We start from the raw sequence: 23064 nt of genomic DNA, 5'->3' as shown, positions 1-23064 counted from the left end.
GCCAACGCCCCGGCTTTCCATGAAGTTTATGAAGCCAAGATTAGTCGTCAAGAGATAAAGCAAAGGCCAAGTGAACAGGGAGACACGGGGAGAGTCAACCCCACACACAGCCAAGGTTGGGGAGATAGTTACATCCCTCCGAGTTCCTCTTTCACAATCCCACCACCTTCCCCAGTTCCAGAAGACCAGACAAAACAACAGGTGCTGTTGATCTCCACAAAACCAGGAGATGGGGAAAACTTATTTTCAAATTGCCGAAGGAAGAAAAGTGACGGTGGGAGTGAAATCGTTTTAAAGATCCCTAGTTAGAGGTCTGTTTTGTGGTTAAGGTTAAAAAACAAAATAAGGCTCAGTACAGAGGAAATATTAGTGTAATGCCTTAGTAAGACCACACCTAGAGTACTATATCCAGTTATGGTCACCACACTATTAAAAAAAAGATGTTGAGACTCTAGAAAAAATGCAGAGAAGAGCAACCAGGATGATGAGGGGACTGGAGGCTAAAACATACGATGAACAGTTTGCAGGAACTCGGCACGGCTAGTCTTGTAAAGAGAAGGACCAGGGGAGACATGATAGGATCCTTCCAATATTTGAGGGGCTGCCACAGAGAGGAAGGGGTCAAGCTATTTTCCAAAGCACTTGAAGGTCAGGCAAGCAATAATGGATGAAAACTGATCAAGGAGAGATTCAACCTAGAAATAAGGAGAAATTTTCTGACAGTGAGAACAATCAACCCAGGGAACAGAAGTTGCCTTTGGAAGTTGTGGGAGCTTCATCACTGGACTGCAGTTTGTCAGAAATGGTGTAGGGCAGTGATGGCTAACCTTTTTGCCGTCGTGTGCCAAAAGTGGGGGTAATGGGAGAGATTGTGCACGCCCGTGCCCACACCCATAATTCAACGCGCCCCATCCCCCACACATGAGCGCATGACACCCCCCGCTCTCCCCCCGCTTTTGGCACGCAATGGCACGGTGGGCCTGGTAGGACCATTTTTTTCGCCCTCCCCAGGCTCCAGAGCCCTGGGGAGGGCGAAAACAGCCTTCCCCACTCCCCCGGAGGCCCTCCGGAGGCCTGGAAACAGCCCATTTCCCGACTTCCGATGGGCCCAGAAGGCCCGAAAATCAGCTGGCAAGCGCACACATGCGTGCTGGACTGAGGTAGGGCAATGCTCGCGTGCCCACAGATATGGCTCCATGTGCCACCTGTGGCACCCGTGCCATAGGTTCGCCATCACGGGTGTAGGGTGTCCTGCTTGGGCGGAGGGTTGGACTAGATGACCTACAAGGTCCCTTCCAACTCTATTCATCTGTAAAACGTTTCCTTTTTCTCTCTCACCGAAACCTTTCCAAATGCAAACAGTTCCCGGGTCAGTCACTTAATTCAAAATCTCATGTTGGCCTTTCCCTGAAGGCATTTGCCTAAATGCTATCCTGGCCTGGATCAACCAGTCCGTTTGGGGTGGTTTAAAATGTCAGCAATAACTCTTGGAGAAAGCACCTGGCAACAGTTCTCAAAACACAATGTAATCCCAGGGCAGGAAGAGAATATCAGAAAGACTCTTAAACTGTCTCTATTTTAACTCTCTTGGATGTAACAGTTAACAGTAGAGTTGGAAGGGACTTTAGAGGTCATTTAGTCCAACCCCCTGCTCACACTGTACTACGGATTCGAACTGCCAAGCTGCCTTTCCAATCGTCATGCTCAGTGTCTTAGCCACTTGAGCCACCTAGTCAGGCATAAGAAAAAGGGAATGGAAGCGCCATCCGGCTTTCGAGATCCTGTTACAGGTGGGCCTCGACTTACGATCGCAATTGAGCCCCCAACATTTCTGTTGCTAAGCGAGACGTTTGCTAAGCGGGTTTTGCCCCCCATTTTACGAGCTTTCTTGCCAACCGTTGTTAAGTGAATCACTGCCGTGGCTAAGGTTAGTAACCCGGCTGTTAAGGGAATCTGGTTTCCCCACTGATTTTGGGCTTTGTCAAAAGGTCGCAAAAGGGGATTGCATGACCTCGGGACACAGCAACGGTCGTAAGCACGAAGCAGCGGCCGAGCATCTGAATTTTGATTGCAGGATCAGGGGGACATTTCAAAAGTTGGAACTGTGGAAAAAAAAGTCGTAATTCGCTTTTTTTCTGGTGCCGTTGTAACTTTGAACGGTCACTAAATGGACTGTTGTAAGTCAAGGACAACCTGTTATTTTAAAAAGGGAAAGGTTTCCCTGCCAATCCTCTCTGACTCTAAGGCACCGTGCCCATCCCTGTTTCTTGCCCGAGGGAACCAGCGTTGCCCAAGGACAATTAACTTGTATCAATAAAAAAAAAATTGGGTTCCATTAAATTTTACAGAATCTGTTTTCTGACAATCTAACTGGGATAAAAGAGACGGGAAGTGAAGAACAAACTGTATGCCAGCTAACTACAAACTAATGACCCCCTCGGCCAACACGGGAGGGAGACCAAGTCATAGAGAGGATTTGAAAAGAGAGGTAAGGATGTGGTCAGCCAAGCATCGTTGAGCCGTGGTGGCACAATGGTTAGAAATGCAATATTGCAGGTTAACTCTGCCCACTGCCAGGAGTTCGATCCTGACCGGCTCGAGGGTTGACTCAGCTTTGCATCCTTCGAAAGGTCAGTAAAATGAGGATTGTTGGGGGCAATACGCCGCCTCTGTAAACCGCTTAGAGCAGGGGTGTCAAACACAAGGCCTGTGGGCCGGATACGGCCTGTGATATGGCCGGAATCAGCCCATGGGGCCGTCCTGGAATATGTAAGGGACCAGCCCACATAGCTTCAGCCCGAGCTACTCAATGCGGCTTCGGCCCGGTCTACCCAATGTGAAGAGGAAACATCGGGCCAGCGTGGCTTCGGCCCAGTCTACCCAACGCAAAGAGGAAACATCGGGCCAACGTGGCTTCGGCCCGGCCGACCCAATGCGGCTTCAGCCCGGTCTACTCAGTGTGAAGAGGAAACATGCCAGCAGTTTGGGGAATGACATCAAGCTGGCCACGCCCATCCAGTTGGCCATGCCCATCCAGGCGGCCACGCCCTACCACCCACCCACTCCCGGAGGTCAACCACAGCCCTGATGTGGCCCTCAATGAAACTGAGTTTGATACCCCTGGCTTAGAGAGAGCTGTGAAGCACTACATAAGAATAAACGCGGTCGCCACTGCTATTCCAAAGCTGCTTTTTTTCCCCAAAAGGCAACTAGATTTCCTTGTGTTTTTTTTTTCCTTTGAAAAACATTTTGCTTCTCATCCAAAAAAGCTTCTTCTGCCAGCCAGGCATCTCTCTCATGTCCCTCGAAGTGCTCAACATCGGAATTCCTTTTTTTTTTTTAGGGAATGCAATTTCTTCCGGCTTCTAATCCCAAACTACCATGATTTCAGTCTAAGGGCAGCCGATAGATGATGTTCAGAACAGCCAGATCTAGAAACAAATCCAGAAATAGTGGCAAGCAAGGGAAACAAGTGGGGGCAGCATATCCACAAGCTCACCTTCAGCCGGTAATTGGCTACCGCGAGGTAGAACACGTAGTCCCGTTGTTCTTCTTTGTTCCCTTTGCCCAACAGTTCTAAAATAAATAAAAACAAACAAACAATCATTCAATCTTGGTTTCACATTATAACAGCTGCAGAACTAAAAGACTTGGTTCACTCCATGGGAAGACGTTGTAACATCGTCATTCGTGCTAAAAATTGTCATAAGCCACTTTTTTCAGTGATGTCGTAACTTCAGACGGTCACTAAACAAACTTTCATAAATTGAGGATCACCTGTATCCTCTTCTTTTAATGACCCCTCCCATAACCCCTTGTGGGGTGGAGTCTGGGCGACTGAATGGAGCTGAGTGTTTACTGGCCAGATGCCCTTCCTGTTGCCAACGCGGAGTTTTTTTTTCAAGCAGATATATTCTCATTGGGCCGAGAGAAATATCTGCCTCTAACTAGGATCGAACTCACCTGTATATAGTCCCAAAATTAACATGGTCGCTTCAGTTAGAGAGTGGGAAAAGCTCTTAAGCTCCCTACCACTGCAGTGGAGTGCGTCATGTGCCTCAAATATTAGTGAGAATGTCTATAATGGAGACTGGATTAAATTCTTCCGCCATAACCAGGGGTGGGATTCAGCCGGTTCGGACAAACCGGATACTAATTTACATCTGGTTCGCCGAACCGGTAGTTGCAAGGACTGGCTGGCCCTTCCCCTCCCAGGAGTCTCCACACAGCCCATTTTGGATGCCAGGAAAATGCAGGGCCTATGCGAAGGCTCTGGGAGGGCAAAAAATGGGCCTACCAGAAGTACCGGAAGTCCGGAAACGACCTCCGGACAGCAGGAGAGGCCATTTTCGCCCTCCCAGAGGCTCAAGAAAAACCTCCAGAGCCTGGGGAGGGCAAAAAACGGGCCTACCGGAAGACTGGAAATGGGCCTGTTTTCACCCTCCGGAGCCCCCGGAAGAGGCAGTTTTCACCCTCCCGGAGGCTCAAGGAAAGCCTCCAGAGCCCGGGGAGGTGAAACCCCCACCCCCACCCCTCGCCGTGGTGCAGGAGGCTGAGAAGGCCACGCCCACCATACCCACGCCCACCCAGCAACCGGGCGGAGAACCGGTTGCTAAAATTTTTGAATCCCACCCCTGCCCATAACTGCCCTTCTCCCTTTCAATCAATCTCCTGCCATATCCGTAAGGCCTAACAGGTGAAAGACAACATTATTCAGATGATGAAAGGAAATACAGGGATTTATTCTTAAGAAAGGAGTTTCGTAAGGCAAGATCAAGAGGGCCACTTTGCAGCTGGTCTAAAGCTCACCTTCCAAAAGGACAATGCCCTTTTTGATGTCCTCGTTGTATTTGCTGCGGACCAGGCACCAAGCGTACTCGAACTGTGTCCCTCTGGAGACGTTGCCTGCGCTCTGCTCAGCATTGAACTTCTTCTCAAATCTCTGGAGAACAGAAAAGAAAAAAGGCTTGATGGATGGTAAGGAAGTCCACCCACAAACTACAATTGCCGGTTAGCCACCATTGCCCCGAAACCACCTTATTCGACACACGCATAGGAAGTTTCCTTACGTTGCTTATATAATAATTTGTCCATTATCCTTATCATATCCTTATCATCCCTCTTTTTAAACATTTTTAATTTTTAATATTTTAGTATTTTTAATATTCAAAGTTAAATTTGTTTTAAATTGACTGGGGTTTTAAATTTGTCTGGGCCAAATTATTTAATTCAATTTTATCTCTGCTTTTTAAATTTTGTATATATGTATTTTATTATTGGCTGCTCACCGTCCTGAGTCCTTAAGGAGTATAGGGTGGCATACAAATCAAATAAAATGAAAAATGAAAAATGAAAATGAAAAAAATCATAGAAAGATCTCTCTCCTTGCTTTGTACAAGAGGCTTCTGCAACACGATCCCTTACAAAGCTGTGATTTGTAAGGCAGCATCTTGTTTTAACAACCCGTTTACTGGCCGGATGCCTTTCCTGTCACCAACGCGGAGTTTTGTTCAGCAGATATACAGTATGTACCATATACAGCACAATATTCTTAGCATGATCTTGTTAATCTTCTTCTTCATCATCATTTAATGACCCCGTAATTCCTTGCGGGGTGGAGTCTGGGCAACTGAATGGAGCTGAGTGTTTACTGGCCAGATGCCCTTCCTGTCGCCAATGCGGAGTTTTGTTCAGCAGATGTATTGTCATTGTGCCCAGAGAGAGAGAAATAACTGCCCCCACCTAGGATCGAACTCACAGCCTCCCTATTATGAGGCGAGAGCTCCACATCTAGGCCACCGAACCACTCTAGTTGTGATTTGTAAGTAAAACCCCTCATGTTCAGTGCTGGCCAGGCTAGAAGAAACTTCTGGAAAAACCATCCTGCAAAAGTGTGCGCTACTCGAACTTTGCTAAGTAGACTACAATGGTTCATTTAGTGACCATTTCAAGTTGAAAGTGCTGAACACCCATAAAGCACAAATTTCTGTTCCATTTGTTTTCCAGCTGGATGAGAAATCCTGACCAGGTGGCTCAGTGGCTAAGACACTGAGCTTGTCGATCAGAAAGGTCGGCAGTTCGGCAGTTCAAATCCCTAGTACAGGTCTCCTGCGTGAGCAGGGGGTTGGACTAGATGGCCTCCAAAGTCCCTTCCAACTCTGTTACTGATACTGAGTAACTTTCCAGGACAAGTCATTTACCAAAATGAAGGATAATAAACCTAGTGGGAAAAAAAAAAATCAGCCTTATTTTATCTACTGTACAACAGGTAGTCCTCGGCTTACAACGGTCATTTAGTGACCGTTCAAAGTTGCAACGGCACGGCACCAAAAGAAAGTGATTTAGGACAGTTTTTCACACTTACAACGTTGTGGCCGCATCCCCATGGTCCCGTGATCAAAATTCAAGACGCTTGCTGAGTGACTCATATTTATGACGGTTGGGAGTGTCCTACGGTCACTGCTGAGGCCTCCTGACAAGCGAAGTCAATGGGGAAGCCAGATTCATTTAATGACCGTATGACTAACCTAAACAACGGCAGTGATTCCCTTAACAACTGCAGCAAAAAAAGGTCGTAAAATGGGGCAAAACTCACTTCGGAAATGTTTCAACTCAGCGACCGACATGTTGGGCTCAGTGGCGGTCGTGAGTCCAGGATTACCTGTGAAAAATTCAAATGTGACCCTTCATCCCCTGAAGTTTGCCTTGTTTTTCATTCACTCTATATCAGTGATGGCTAGGCTTTTCCGGATCGAGTGCCCAAAGCATGCGCGCATGCCTGCATGTGCGCCCGAACCCCCAAAGTGCAATGAGTGCGTCCCCGCACACCGCTGGGCATGCACATGCGCCCTCCATACGCCCCACCACGTACATGCCTGCGTGGGGCATCCGCATGCGTCCCCCTGCACACGCGCACCCCAATCCCTGTGCATGCGCGTGTGGCACCCTGTGTGTCCCGCTTCTTCCGCGTATGTGCAGCAGAGACTCGACGACCAGCTGGCTGGCGGGAGACGTGCACACGCATGTGCGACAGAGCTGAACTGGGACGACAGCTCACGTGCCCACAGAGAGGGCGCTATGTGCACCTGTGGCACGCCTGCCATATGTTCACCATCACGGCTCTCTATGGGGCCTATGCAGGATAATCGCAGGGTCTTTGCGCCTTCTACTGGGGAAGAAAAGCACTGCAGTTTCCTCCTTTTTCGATTTTGAAATCAGAACGCCTCCCCCCAAACAATAAATGTGATAAAATAAAATGAAAGGGGGAAAATAATGAAAAAAAAACCCCCAAAATACAAGTGGTCCCTCTCTGTGTAAGAACGGGCAATTCTTCAGTCAGCAAATAGCTTTGGAGAAATGCTTCCAGCTAATCGCAATTTCTCACCTCCCCGTTTTAGCATGCTATGCAATTCTGAGCAATTTAGCATGCTTTGCAATTCTCACTGGTGCTTCAGAGCCCAGGAACCCCAAGATAATGCAGGCAGCCTTCGACTTACGAACAGGACTGAGCCCGAAAATTCCCATTGCAAAGTGGAGACGGTGGTTAAGTGAATTTTGCTCTACTTTTCTTGCCCTAGTTGTTAAGTGAATCACTGCAGAACAGAGGTGGTATTCAGCCAGTTCGTATCGGTTCGTGCGAACCGGTAGCGGAGATCGCAAGTGCCCCATCCACCTCAGCTCCAGTGAATCACTGCAGAACAGAGGTGCTATTCAGCCGGTTCGTATCTGTTAGGGTGTGTGTAAAAAGTATTTGTTGCATGTGCAACGAGCAGAGCAGAAACACACAGGGAAGGAGATAAACGTGCGGCTCGTGTGAGAAAAATACTTTATAGATAACAAGCAGTCTCGGTGTAAGTAAAACAGTCCAAGGTCATAAACAGTAATATCAGTCCAGTAAGTATCATCCCTTACCAAAGCAAACAGACTTTAGTAACTCTTGGTATACAGTACCATATAACAGACGCAGTAAGCAACAGGATACAATCAGGTATCAATCCGGAAGAAGCAGGAAGAAGGAACGCTTCTCTGTGCTGCTTATTTATGCACTGTAGCCTAATTACAGGGTTCAGCAAACCCTGATTACGTGGCTCAGTTGTTTCTTAAAGAAACAGATATATTGCCTGACCAACAAGTTAGGAGTAAGCTGCAAGCTGAACCTAACAGTATCGATTCGTGCGAACCGGTAGCGGAGATCGCGAGTGCTCCATCCACCCCAGCTCCAGTGAATCACTGCAGAACAGAAGTGGTATTCAGCCGGTTCGTATCCGTTCGGGCGAACCGGTAGCGGAGATCGCGGGTGTCCCACCCACCCCATCTCTATGTTGTCCTATTTAGGCAGTGAATCACTGCAGAACAGAGGTGGTATTCAACCAGTTCGTACCAGTTCAGGCGAACCGGTAGCGGAGATCGTGGGTGAGATCCCGCCTACCCACCCCAACTCTATGCCATCCTATTTAGGCATGATTTTGAGGCCGGGCACATGCATGGATGGCACACGTGCAAGCAAAGCGCATGCGCAGAAGGCCGGGCGCATGCATGGAAGGTGCATGCAAGCATGATACGAGCGTGCACACGCACAGCAAACCACTGGCAACATAATGTGAAACCCACCGCTGCTGCAGAAGCTAAGTTAGTAACACGATTGTTAAGTGAACCTGGCTTCCCCATTGACTTTGATTCTCAGAAGGTTGCAAAAGGGGGATCCCGTGACCCCGAGACACAGCAACCGTCATATATACGAGTCAGTTGCAAAGCAGCTGAATTTTGATCATGTAACCATGGGGACGGTGCAAGGGTCCTAAGTGAGGAAAGCAGTCTGAAGTCCCTTTTTACAGTGCTGTTGTAGCTCTGAAAAGTCACTAAACGAGCAGACAACCTGTCCATAGAGAAGTCTGAAGCTGCAAAGCTTATAGGGTGACTTTAGACTCTTGTTTTTCCCTGACGTAAGGTACCAAAAGGGGCCCTCATACAAATAAAATTATGGGGAAAAGAAGACAAAATACATCAACCTAGAAGGCACAATAACAGAGGTGGTATTCAGCCGGTTCGTACCAGTTTGGGCGAATCAGTAGCGGCGACTGCAGGTGGGTCTGCCCAGAAGTAATGCCATCCTATTTAGCCACGTTTTTCGAGGCCGGGCACATGCACAGAGGCGCGCGCGCGAAGCAAGCATGCACGCACGAGGACTACCATTCCTTGTGGTAAAGACGGCTGGGGATCAGGGTGGATAAAAATCAATGATCTTTTAAAAAAAATAAAAAAAATCGGATTTTTTTTATTTAAATCGGATTTTTTTTTATTAAATCGGATTTTTTTGATTTAAATCGGATTTTTTTTATTTTTATCGAATTTATTTTAATAAAAAACTTTTGGGGTAAAAATCTATCGTAAGATAGTTTTCTGCTTAAGATACATAAATAATTTAATTTACTCAGCATGAAATGGAGCTTAGTTATGTAGCATGAGGCTGTATATTCTGCAACACTGGGACTATCGGTGAGTCAACAGTGGGTCAAAGGAGTAGCAGAGATGACAGTTGCTCTTTAAAAATTATGATTTAAATCGAGTTGATTTAAATCAAGCCTTTTTACTAGTGATTTAAATCATGATTTAAACTGCGATTTAAATCAACTCGATTTAAATCAAATCCACCCTGCTGGGGATTCATTTATCTTTCTAAAACGAAGGCTGAGCCGCCAAATATTTTCAATTAACACAAAACGGTATGTATCCATATTTGAAAATCAGGTAACACGACAATTCTCAATGCTGTTTCATTGCACTGAGTGGCCAGCAAGGACCCAACACACTGCCAGAGGGGGGGGGGAAATGATCCAATTGGATCTCTTATGAAGGATTATCGGAGAACTGCAGAGACAAGGGCACACCCAGGCACCACAGTGTGTGTATCTGTGTGTGTGTGACTCTGCTGCCAGACAACAAACAGTGGGGTTTTTTGTTCGTCTGTCTGAGGTGGTCAGGCCCACAACAGCACATTCAAGCGGACGACAGCTGCCCTTGATTGCTTCGAATGGCGTCCGCCATTTTGGAAGCGCTTAGACGCAGCCGAGGCTTTACTTGAAAGGAGAAAAAAGGCGCGAAGAAATGGAGCTTTCCCTCAGGCACTAGCTCGCCAGTCAATCAGGCGCCGATTAAGACACAGACGAGCCTCCGTTTGCTGCTCTGTAGAGCTCAATAGCCTCTACAGAGGCTACAAAGAAGAATCGGAGGGATTTTTTTTTTTTCACCCCAATCTTCATGGTCTTTTCGACCTCAACTGTGGGAAGAAATGGTTTCTTTCAATCAAGGTTCAAAGAAGACAATAACCTGGTCCTTAGCACAAATAAGTCCAAGGAGCTTATAATGGACTGTAGAAGGAATAGATCAGACATGCAGCCCTTGCTTATCAATGGAGACCGAGTGGAGCAAGTGGCCAGTTTTAAGTTTCCGGGTGTTATCATAAAAGAGGACCTGACCTGTTGCGCTCATATTGCAGGGCTGGTCAAAAGGGCCCAGAAAGAGATTATACTACCTGAGACTTCTCAGGAAACAACAACTGAATGAAAAACTGCTGGTGACCTTCTACCGCTGCACCAGAGAGAGTATTTTAACCAGTGCTGTGGAGTCGGAGTCGAGGAGTCGGAGTAAATTTTGGGTACCTGGAGTCGGAGTCGGAAGTACAAAAAACTGAGGAGTCGGAGTCGGAACATTTATCTCCCGACTCCACAGCCAGTGCTGTGGATCGGAGTCGAGGAGTCGGAGGAAATTTTGGGTACCTGGAGTCGGAGTCGGAAGTACAAAAAACTGAGGAGTCGGAGTCGGAACATTTATCTGCCGACTCCACAGCCAGTGCTGTGGAGTCGGAGTCGAGGAGTCGGAGGAAATTTTGGGTACCTGGAGTCAGAGGTACAAAAAACTGAGGAGTCGGAGTCGGAACATTTATCTCCCAACTCCACAGCCCTGATTTTAACTTACTGCACCTGTGTATGGTTTGCCAATGGCACAGTGGCAGATAGGACAGCGCTCCAGAGGGTCAACGTCATTGCCCAGAGGATCATTGGTTGCCCTCTCCCCTCTTTGGAAGAGCTTTATAACTCCTGCTGCCTTAAGAAAGTTCAAAACGTTCTTAAAAACCCATCTCATCCTGGGCAACCCCCCCCTTTTTTTTTTTGAACTATTACCATCTGGCAGACGGTACAGGATAATAAAAACAAGGACAAATAGGCTGAAAAACAGCTTCTATCCCAGAGCAGTAACTATATTGAATTCTACGGTATAGCGCAATATCGGGTTTTCAATTTCAATTATATAGAATGTAAAGGATGTTTATTTGTGTTTTTATTTTTATAGTTACAATGTACACTGAAGATGGCATTTACTGTATTTTTCGGAGTATAAGACGCACCGGAGTATAAGACTCAGCTTAGTTTTTGGGGAGGAAAATAAGAAAAAAGCTGATTGGTGGGTGGATCAGCCTCCCGAAATATCCCCAATCAGCTGTTTCCAGAGGTGAATTTTAGCAACAGGTTCGTTGGTTGTGAGCTCTATGCCTTGCTTTTTTTTTTCTGCCTCTGAAACGTTTGAAACTCTGTTTCAGAAAAAACTTTTTTTTTCTACCTCTGAAAGCCTCCGAAACAGAGCTTCAGAAAAAAAGGCTTTTTTTCTGAAGCTCTGTTTGGAGGTTTTTTTCTGAAGCTCTGTTTGGAGGCTTTTTTTCTGAAGCTTCTTTCAGAGACTTTTATTCTGAAGGACTATCTGTACTCTATTCAATCTTTCTTTGGTATTGGTATATAGATTAACCTCTTCTGTTGGTTATTGTGTCATTCTCCAGATTTGTTAGCATAGTTTGGTTAGAACTTTTACTGATTCTTCTTTTGTTGCTTGCCGTATTATTTTAGATAAAAGCCTTTCAGAGGTTTTTTTTTCTGAAGCTCTGTTTGGAGGCTTTTTTTCTGAAGCTTCTTTCAAGGCTTTTTTTCGGAAGCTTCTTTCAGAGGCTTTTTTCAGCCTCTGAAATCTCTGTTTACGAGGCTGGGCAGGGCTACATTCAGAGTATAAAACACACCCAGACTTTCACCCTCTTTTTTGGGGGGGAAAAGGTGCATCTTATACTCCGAAAAATAAGGTAATTTCATTGTACCATGTGCAATGACAATAAAGTAAACTAAACTAAGAGAGTTTTAAAAAGCCCTCAGGGCAGAGTTTGGACTGGATTTGAAGGAGAACATGATGATCTTTAGTGAAGAGATCACCAAGATGGCCATAGACCAGGCATGACGTCTCCTCGGCCTGCTTGAAAAACCTCGTGTTTGCTAAAAATACCCACTCCAAATGTCCTTTGCCCTAAAGCATCCATGGTTTTTGTTTTTTTTAATGGAAATGGGAACCTGTTTAAGCAATATTTGTCATTGCCAACACCCGTCACTTCAAGATCTGGAAACACTAAGGGAAGCCAAAATAAACCTTTAACTGTACATTGCCTCTCGGATAGAAAACAGCCCCTGGGACTTCCTATCAAACGAAAAATTGGCAGTCGGATGCCTCTGGGACTACACAATGTTGTACTTGGAGTCCAAAAGCAACAACGGCAGACCTACCCCTTCTCATAAAAAGGCCATTTTCTTTTAAAAGGATTTCATCACTTAGTTTATGGACTTTATGTACACATCTCTGTGGTTTTCTTGATTTTCCGTGGCATCTTCTCAGGTTGTTTTTCCAACTTCCCAGTCCAGACCTACCTGAAGACCGAGTTAAATCTTGAACAGCAAATCTAAGCAGCCTACAATTAAGTTAGTGAATATATAGCAGTGGCCAAAATTGTGAAACCTTTTGGGAAAAGTGTATTTTTGAGGTTTGATGACTAATAACGCCACTTTTTTTTTTGAAGTTTCCAGATAATCCTATTCCACTGCTGGAATGGCCTGAGAATAGCCCAGACCTTAACCCAAATTGAAAATCTATGGAGCCAACTAAAGAAACTTGTTAGTCAGAAGCAATAAAACCCAGTTAATAGAAGCAATTCTTCAATCTTGGTTTCACATTAGAACAGCTGCAGAACTAAAAGACTTAGTTCACTCCATGGGAAGACGTTGTAAGGCCGTAATTCATGCTAAAGGTGACCCAAGTAAATATTAACTGACGTGGCGATCATTTTTATATATCTCATTTTTTCTAGGGTGATCATTTTTGTGTATCTCATTTTTTCTACGTGTTTCATTTTTCTTCTTTATACTCTAACTGCTTTTCTAATAGCAGTCCCTGCATAAAAGTTATTGCATTACATTCTTGATTAAATTATCTTTCCACTGATATATAATTTTATGGTACTACTCCCCCCAAAAAGTGGTGTTATTAGCTAGTTTTCGAAAATACACTTTTCCCAAAAGGTTTCCACAATTTTGGCCACTACCGTAGTTCTGCTGAGCAAATTCGCCATAAATATGTGATGTAAATGTAATACGCAGTGCCGAAACGAATTCAGGAGCAAGCAATTAATAAGTTGCAGGTGTTCTGGACAGATGCCACAATAATGTATTAGTTTGTTTTTCTAATCCTGCCTTTATTACTTTAACTCAAGGTGGAAAACATAGATACTATTACTTCTTCCTTCGGTTGTTCCTCACAACAATTATTCTGTGAAGTGTGTTGGGCTAAGAGTGTGCGATTGGCCCAAAGTCACCCAGCTGGATTTAATGCCTAAGGCAGGACTAGAACTCACATTATCCTGGTGATTTGCCCCAAATCATCTAGCCAGCTTTCATGCCTAAGGTTGGACTAGAACTCACAGTCTCCTGGTGATTGGCTCAGAGTCACCCAGCCAGCTTTCATGCCAAAGGTGGGACTAGAACTCATAGTCTCCTGGTGATTGGCTCAAAGTCACCCAGCCAGTTTTCATGCCTAAGGCAGGACTAGAACTCACATTATCTTGGTGATTTGCCCCAAATCACCTAGCCAGTTTTCATGCCTAAGGTTGGACTAGAACTCACAGTCTCCTGGTGATTGGCTCAGAGTTACCCAGCCAACTTTCATGCCAAAGGTGGGACTAGAACTCACAGTCTCCTGGTGATTGGCTCAGAGTCACCCAGCCAACTTTCATGCCAAAGGTGGGACTAGAACTCATAGTCTCCTGGTGATTGGCTCAAAGTCACCCAGCCAGTTTTCATGCCTAAGCTTGGACTAGAACTCACAGTCTCCTGGTGATTGGCTCAAAGTCACCCAGCCAGCTTTCATGCCAAAGGCGGGACTAGAACTCAGTGTCTCCTGGTTGATTGGCCCAAAATCATCCAGGCAGCTTTCATACCTAAGGTGGGACTAGAACTCACAGTCTCCTGGTTTCTAGCCTGGTTATCTTAATCACTAGACCAGGGTGTCCAACACAATTTCACTGACGGCCACAGCAGGGCTGTGGTTGACCTCAGGGCACCGGGCGGACGTGGCCGACTGGGTGGGTGTGGCCAGCTTGACGCCCCTCCTTAAACTGCTGGCATGTTTCCTTTTCGCACTGGGTAGACCGGGCCGAAGCCACTCTGGCCCAATGTTTCCTCTTCGCATTGGGCACACCGGTTAGAAGCGACGCGGGCCGGATTTTCCAGGACGCCCCACAGGCCGGATCTGACCACATCGCGGGCCAAATGCAACCTACGGGCCTTGTTTGACACCACTGCACTAGACAAAATTTGACTTTCAATCTGCCAAATAGCTGGAGCTGTAGAAGCTCAACTGAAGAGCCAGTAGTTAAGACTTTGAACTGGAACTGGCTATTCAGGTTCAAACTCAGGAAAACTCTGTCATGAGAACTTACCGAGTAACTTATCTGTTACTTTCTCCCAGTTCAACCTATCTCACAGGGTTGTTGTTGGGAAAATTTGCTAAATTTTCTGCTGAACGAATAATTCCCTCAAAACCATCAAACTATTCACCAAGTCTGCATTACTATTAATCTTCTCATCGTTCCTATCACCCATCTCCTCCCACTTATGACTGTAACCTTGTTGCTGGTATCCTTAAGATTTATATTGACTGTCTCCTAATAGGATTTGATTGCTTATTTGTTCCCTATGACTGTCATTAAGAGTTGTACCTTATGATTCTTGACGAACGTATCTTTTCTTTTATGTACACCGAGAGCGTATGCACCAAAGACAAATTCCTTATGTGTCCAATCACACTTGGCCAATAAAGAATTCTATTCTATTTAGAGGAACAAAGGCTATGTAAATCATCTTGAGTCCATGGCAGGGTGGATTTGATTTAAATCGAGTTGATTTAAATCACAATTTAAATCATGATTTAAATCACTAGTAAAAAGGCTTCATTTAAATCAACTGGATTTAAATCATAATTTTTAAAGAGCAACTGTCATCTCTGCTATTCCTTTGACCCACTGTTGACTCACTGATAGTCCCAATGTTGGAGAATATACAGCCTCATGCTACATAACTAAGCTCCATTTCATGCTGAATAAACTAAATTATTTATGTATCTTAAATAGAAAACTATCTTACAATAGATTTTTACCCCAAAAGTTTTTTATTAAAATAAATTTGATAAAAATCAAAAAAATCCGATTTAAATTTTAAAAAATCTGATTTTTTTGATTTTTTTTTTTAAAAATCATTGATTTTTATCCACCCTGGTCCATGGAGGAAAAGCTGAGATATAAATCTTATGACTAAATAAAATACAAAACATCTGGAAGCATGTCCTTGAGTTCCCAGCCGCAATGATTGCAAATATCTGTCACACTGCAGTAAGATAATTAAGCTGCCGGAAACTCGTCTGAAAAATAACCTATAGCAAAACATTTCTGTGTACTGTATATACTGAGTTATAGTTATGCCGATACTGTAAATATATCAAAAAGTTCATCAAAATAATTGGCTGCCCCCTAGTGGAACTGTCTCACTTCCTACTTTTTTTTTTTTTTTTTTTAAAGAAGTTTTAACATTCAGGCTTTTAACATTTAGCATTCAGGATCAGTTTTTTTGAGTCTCAGTAGCTTTCTGTTCTGCTTAAAATTTTGAAATTTAAAAAAAATCCAAATTCTCACTGTCATTCTGATCCAATTCAACAGGTAAAGCTCTTTGCTCTATGCATCCTCGGCCTACTTGTACCATGTTTCCCCGAAAATAAGATCGTGCCTTTTTTTTTTTTTTTTTGAACCCTGAAATAAGTGTTTGGCCTTATTTTCGGGGAGGTCTTATTATTTTGGGGCGCGTGGAGCAAGGTGGGGCTCCTCTTGCCGTCTTACCTGATTTCCAGCTCTGTGTTTAAATATTTTCGGGGAGGACTTATTTTCGGGGGGGAGGCTTATTTTAGTGCATGCGGTCAAAAGCCCAATTGGGCTTATTATCAGGGGATGTCTTATTTTTGGGGAAACAGGGTAGCAGCAGCTGCCCATGAGCAAGTGATAAAGTTAATGTTAGGCGAAAAACATGGCTGAATACGAGATAATTTAAAGCTAGGCTTTGAAAAATGAAGCAGTTGAAGGATGCCACCTAGGGAAATAAATCTCCCAGTTCATCTTGTAATTGAGGTTAATTTCTTTCTATCCATTAAAGAACCAACTGATCCTATACTTCTCCTTTCAATAACTCAGATTAAGGAAGACACCGAAACTCAAAGGAAGAAATTCAGGTGACTTTCGAATGTCTTCTCAGCACTATTAAATGACACTGCTTTTGACCCCCTAATAGTGAAAACACATAATTATTATTTTTTATTCGGTTGCTTGTGAACTAATAGGGACGCGGTGGCTCAGGGGCTAAGACGCCGAGCTTGTCGATCGAAAGGTGGGCAGTTCAGCGGTTCGAATCCCTAGGGCCACATAACGGGGTGAGCTCCCGTTAGTTGTCCCAGCTTCTGCCAACCTAGCAGTTCGAAAGTATGTAAAAAAAAATGCAAGTAGGAAAATGGGGACCACCTTTGGTGGGAAGGTAACAGCGTTCCGTGCGCTTTTGGTGTTGAGTCATGCCGGCCACATGACCACGGAGACGTCTTCAGACAGCGCTGGCTCTTTGGCTTTGAAACAGAGATGAGTACCGCCCCCTAGAGTCAGGAATGACTAATACAGTGATGGCTAACCTTTTTGCCATCGCGTCCCAAAAGTGGGGGGGAAAGTTGGCCACGCCCACCTAGTCACATTAATCCCACCACCACCAAGCCACACCCACAGAACCGGTATTTTACATTTCAAACAAATGTATTTTACATTTTAAACAAATTTTACATTTCACCCCTGATTGCACCATACTGAAATACAAGAGCCAGGAGAATTTGGACATAGATTTTTGCACCATACCTGGCACGTAAATATTATGGTGTAATCTCAACCATTTGAGTGATGTGTTTAGTTTTAACGATGTGAGCATATCAGTTGTCAGAAAGTTGACTTGCTACTGACACTTATCTAACTTAGCCTCAGCATAACAATTTTGATGCAAAAGCAAGAGTCCCTTGTCCATCTCCACTCACATTTAATATTTTATTTTATTTTAAAATTTAAAATAAAATGTCTAGGTTCTATCATATCTCAAGGCCTAAAATGGACACCTAACATCAAAAACGTCATCAAAAAAGCAAAATGAAGAATGTTCTTTCTGCGCCAACTCAGGGAGCTCAAATTGCCCAAGTTGCTGCTGATATAGTTCTACAGAGGAATTATTGAGTCTGTCATCTGCACCTCTATAACTGTCTGGTTTGGTTCTGCAACCCAACAAGACAGACACAGACTTCAGAGGATAATTAGAACTGCAGAAAAAACAATGACTACCAATCTGCCTTCCACTGAGGACCTGTTTACTGCATGAGTCAAAAAGAGGGCTGTGAAAATATTTACAGATCCCTCGCATCCTGGACATAAACTGTTTCAACTCTACCCTCAAAACGACGCTATAGAACACTGCACACCAGAACAACTAGACACAAGAACAGTTTTTTCCCGAACGCCATCACTCTGCTAAACAAATAATTCCCTCAACACAAACTATTCAATAAGCCTGCATGACTATTACTATTAATCTTCTCATTGTTCCTATCACCCATCTCCTCCCACTTATGACTGCATGACTGTAACTTGTTGCTGTATCCTTACAATTTATATTGTTTCCTAGTATGATTTGATTGCTTATTTGAACCCTGTGACTATCATTAAGTGTTGTACCTTATGATTCTTAACAAATGTATCTTTTCTTTTTATGTACACTGAGAGCATATCAGGGGTGAAATGCTCCCGGTTCAGACCAGATCGACCGATCCGGTAGCGATGGAGGCGAGTGGTTCGGAGAACCGGTAGCAAAAATCCCTGCCCCACCCCCCCATGCCCAGCTGAGCCACGCGATCATCAGAGGCTTTTTTTCTTTTAAATGCCTCTGACGATCCAAGCTGAGTTACCTGGTCGTCAAGCTGAGTTTGACGATCCAAGATGACGATCCAAGATGATGCCTGACGATCCAAGCTGAGTTGCCTGATCGGCAGAGGCATTTAAAAGAAAAAAAGCCTCTGCCAATCAGGCAACTCAGCTGGGATCGTCAGAGCCTTTTGAAAGCATTTTTTTTACAACCTCTTCGCTGAAGAGGTTGGAGAAAAAATGGTTTTAAAAGTTTTTTTTAAAAAATGGCCATGCCCACCGTCACATTACCCCCCTACCAAGCCACGCCCACAGAACCGATAGTAACAAATTTTAGATTTCACCACTGGAGCATATGCACCAAAGACAAATTCCTTGTGTGTCCAATCACACTTGGCCAATATAGAATAGTATTGTATTGTATTGTATTATATTGTATATGCATTTTTCTTTTTCTAGTTCCAGGCTATAGGGAAAAAAAGTAGGTTTGATCAGAGGAATGCTGGGCACTGCTGACCTTTGCTGAAGAAGTTGCTAGCACAGGTAGTCCTCGAGTTACGACCATAATTGAGTCCAACATTGATGTTTCTAAGTGAAACACTTAAGTGAGTTTTGCCCCATTTTATGACTTTTCTTGCCGCTGTTGTTAAGTGAAATGTTGCATTTGGTAGGTTAGTAACACTTTTGTTAAATGAATCTGGTTTCCCCGTTGACTTCACTTCTCAGAATGTCGCAAAAGGGGATCATGTGACTTCCCCGGGACACTGCAACTGACATAAATATGTCAAGATATAAATATAAATATATAAATAAAGACATAAATATGCCAAGGATCTGAATTTTTGATCACATGACCATAGGGATGCCGGAAAGGTCGTAAGGGTGAAAAATGGTCGTAAGTGTGAAAAACGGTCATCAGTCACTTTTTTCAGTGTTGTTGTAACTTTGAATGATCATTAAATGAACTGTTAGAAGTTGAGGACTGCCTGTATTTTGTATGTTTGCCGCCTTGAGTTGCTTACAAAGAAATAAAGGTGGGATAAAAACCCAATAAATAAATAAGCAAAATAAATAAATTGCTTAAGACTAGAAAAGCTTCTGAATGTCTGTCTTACAAGTTGTAACTGATTTAGGGCCAACCTCCCAATTCACATTGGATTTCTCCTCACTTATCCCATCCGTGCAGCAAATTAGGATTCTTGCACATCAAACAAAAATGGTACCCAGTGGAAACTATAGTCCTCGACTTACAGCCACAATTGAGCCCGACATTTCTGTTGTTAAGCGAGACAGTTATGTGAATTTTGCCCCATTTTATGACTTTTCTTGCCAGAGTGGCTAAGTGAATCTAGATTTTTCCATTTACTTTGCTCGCCAGGAGGTTGCAAAACATGGTCACGTGGTGTCAGGACACCGCAACCGTCATAAATATGAGTCACCTGAATTTTGATCATGTGACCACAGGGACGCTGCAGTGGTTGTTTTTAAGTGTGAAAAAAAAACCCTGTCACGTCACTTTTTGCCGTGCCGGCGTAACTTGGAACAGGTCACTAAATGAACTGTTGTAAGCCAAGGACTACCTGTAAATCTACCTAATTACCTCCCGTATGGACTACTGTAATGCTCTCTACATGGGGCTCCCCTTGAAAAGCACCTGGTCCAGAAAGTAGCCGTGCGGGTGATTATGGGCGCAGCTCGTTGCGCCCATGTAACACCTCTCCTACGCAAGCTGCACTGGCTCCCGGTGGTCTTCCGGGTGCGATTCAAGGTGTTAGTTATCACCTTTAAAGCGCTCCATGGCTTAGGACCTGGGTACCTACGAGACCGTCTTTTGCCACCAATAGCCTCCCACCAACCAGTTCGTTCTCACAGGGAGGGACTACTCAGGGTACCGTCAGTCAAATTATGCCGACTGGCGAATCCCAGGGAGAGGGCCTTCTCTGTGAGGGCTCCAACCCTTTGGAATGAACTGCCCCCTGAGATACGGAATATCCCTGATCTCCGTGCTTTCCGCCGTGCCCTCAAGACCCTGATGTTCCAACAGGCGGGGCTAAACATATGAACATATGAATGTTTTTAAAATGTTATCTAATTTTAGGTTCTATTTAATTGGGCCAAACTATGTTATAATAATAATTTTAATTAGCAATTTTATGATGTTTGTGTATCTATATTTTTCTTGACTGTACACCGCCTTGCGTCCTATGGGAGAAAGGCGGTATAGAAATTAAATAAATAAATAAATAAATAAATAAATAAATAAATAAATAAATAAATAAATAAATAAATAAATAAATAAATAAATAAATCGAAAGGGAAGGAACATGAAAAGAAGCCCAGAGAAGAAAAAGAAAAAAAAAAGAGTTATATGGAAAGGAATAAAGGACTAAGCACATTTGAAAGCCTTGTAAAGGTTAAGCAGAGACGTACTTAACCCTAATGAAAGAGGCCCATGAGGACATCTAGTCGAGCCTAACGACCAACCGAGCAAGGATAACCCTGCTGGGACTTTTGAAAATATCTCTTTTTAACATTTATATTTTACTGTGCTTTACTCATTTTCCCTCAACACCGTCAAACTATTTACTAAGTCTGCACTACTATTAATCTTCTCATCGTTCCCATCACCCAACTCCTTCCATTTATGACTGTATGGCTGTAACTTTGTTGCTTGTATCCTTACGATTTATATTGATATTGTTTCCTGATTGCTTATTTGTACCCTGTGACTATCATTAAGTGTTGTACCTTATGATTCTTAACAAGTGTATCTTTTCTTTTTATGTACACTGAGACCATATGCACCAAGATAAATTCTTGTGTGTCCAATCACTCTTGGCCAATAAAATATTCTATTCTATTCTCTTCTCTTCTTAAGTCTAGTCTAGTCTCTTTCCTATTCTATTCTATATATTTTCTATTCTATTCTATTCTATTCTGTTCTGTTCTGTTCTGTTCTGTTCTGTTCAATTCTATTCTATTCTATTTCATTCCATATTTTCTCTTCTCTTCTCTTCTCTTCTCTCTTCTCCTCTCTTTCCTATTCTATTCTATATATTTTCTATTCTATTCTATTCTCTTGTCTCTATCCTATTCTATTCTATATATTTTCTATTCTATTCTATTCTATTCTATTCTATTCTATTCTATTCTATTCTATTCTATATATTTTATATTCTACTCTTCTCTCGTCTCTTTCCTATTCTATTCTATTCTATTCTATTCTATTCTATTCTATTCTATTCTATTCTATTCTATTCTATTCTATTTCATTCCATTCCATATTTTCTCTTCTCTCCTCTCTTCTCCTCTCTTTCCTATTCTATTCTATATATTTTCTATTCTATTCTATTCTCTCATCTCTATCCTATTCTATTCTATATATTTTCTATTCTATTCTATTCTATTCTATTCTATTCTATTCTATTCTATTCTATTCTATTCTATTCTATTCTATATATTTTATATTCTATTCTCTTCTCTCGTCTCTTTCCTATTCTATTCTATATATCTTCTATTCTATTCTATTCTATATAGAATTTTATATCCATTCCATTCCATATATTCTGTTCTATTCTATTCTATTCCTCTTTTTTTGGTAATTTTTTTTTTATTTTTTAAACACACAAACAAACATACAGTACATCTTTTCTGAACAGAATATTGGCCCGGTCTTAAATTTGTACAGGTTTTTGTTCTTCTTTAACACAATTTGATATGTCCAATTTTTCTCATAGCATTTATTCTCTTTAATTTTTTAAAAAAACCAACATTACCCTTCATCTTGACTTCTCATCCTATTATAGCTCAATTTTCCTTTTCCCTCCTTAAAATTTGAACCCCTAAATTTAGATTCACATAACACAGTACAATTCCCCAATTATTTCCTTAAATTCTCTTCTTCTAATCACCAATGCTTCTTTTATCAACTCTTCCCAATAATACGATTCAACATATTAGTGGAAACCAATTAACTATATATCTTAACCCAAATGTTCCGACTACTGCAATTTCATGTATTAAACTTCTTAATTCTGGGTCTTATTTTCATCCTATTCCTATTATTCCCATTCATCTAGGAGAAATGCTAACATATATTGCTAGAATCCCTAGTCCAGGTTTCCTGCGTGAGCAGGGGGTTGGACTAGATGATCTCCAAGGTCCCTTCCAACTCTGTTACTGTTAAATAAATAGTCCTGCTGGACCCCAAGCCCAGAACTTCCCTCTGGAGTAGGGGTGGGCAACTGTGGCCCTTTTACAACCTGTGGACTTCAACTCCCAGAATTCCTGAGCCAGCTTTGCTGTGTCAGGAATTCTGGGAGTTGAAGTCCACAGGTTAAAAAAGGGCCACAGTTGGCCACCCCTGCCCTGGAGGGAGTGGCTGGAAGGGGGACACCCAACCTTCCACTCCCCCCGCTTCGTTTTCCAGCTTAGCAACCAAAGGTAGACTGCTCCTGAACTCGGAGACCTCCCCCCGCCACGCTAGTTCAGGACCAGGCAGCTGTCACTCACTTTTAGATCCTCCGACGCCACCACTTCACTCAGGACCGACTCCATCACGCCCAAACACGGAAGCGGCCGCGAGGCGGAAACGGAAACCCTACCTTGCTTTCTTTACCTAGAGTCCCTCGAACCCCTCCTCTCTATGGTCAGACTTTCGGCGCCACCTATTCGAGCCTCCAGGATTTTTCAGCCCCGCGGTGCCTAAAGTCCATGCG

The 23064-nt window shown here is 43.4% G+C and overlaps 1 protein-coding gene across 1 annotated transcript in view; it reads right to left on the bottom strand.

Annotated features, from left to right (window-relative positions):
• The window catches only part of FIS1 (fission, mitochondrial 1), a 37040-nt gene extending 13976 nt beyond the window's left edge, over positions 1 to 23064 (bottom strand). Inside the window, exons 1-3 of the mRNA XM_070954458.1 lie at positions 22859 to 23064; positions 4810 to 4942; positions 3500 to 3576 (exon numbers count right to left, since the gene is read on the bottom strand). Coding sequence (XP_070810559.1) covers positions 3500 to 3576; positions 4810 to 4942; positions 22859 to 22903 — 255 coding nt within the window. The 5' untranslated portion in view covers positions 22904 to 23064. The remainder of the gene's footprint in view (positions 1 to 3499; positions 3577 to 4809; positions 4943 to 22858) is intronic.

This window comes from Pituophis catenifer, unplaced genomic scaffold, assembly GCF_029215685.1.
Source record: "Pituophis catenifer annectens isolate HBS135680 unplaced genomic scaffold, rPitCat1.0.hap2 SCAF_15, whole genome shotgun sequence".
Taxonomy (NCBI): domain Eukaryota; kingdom Metazoa; phylum Chordata; class Lepidosauria; order Squamata; family Colubridae; genus Pituophis; species Pituophis catenifer.
Note: the sequence above shows the minus strand (reverse complement) of the source record. Positions and strands in the feature narration are given on the sequence as shown.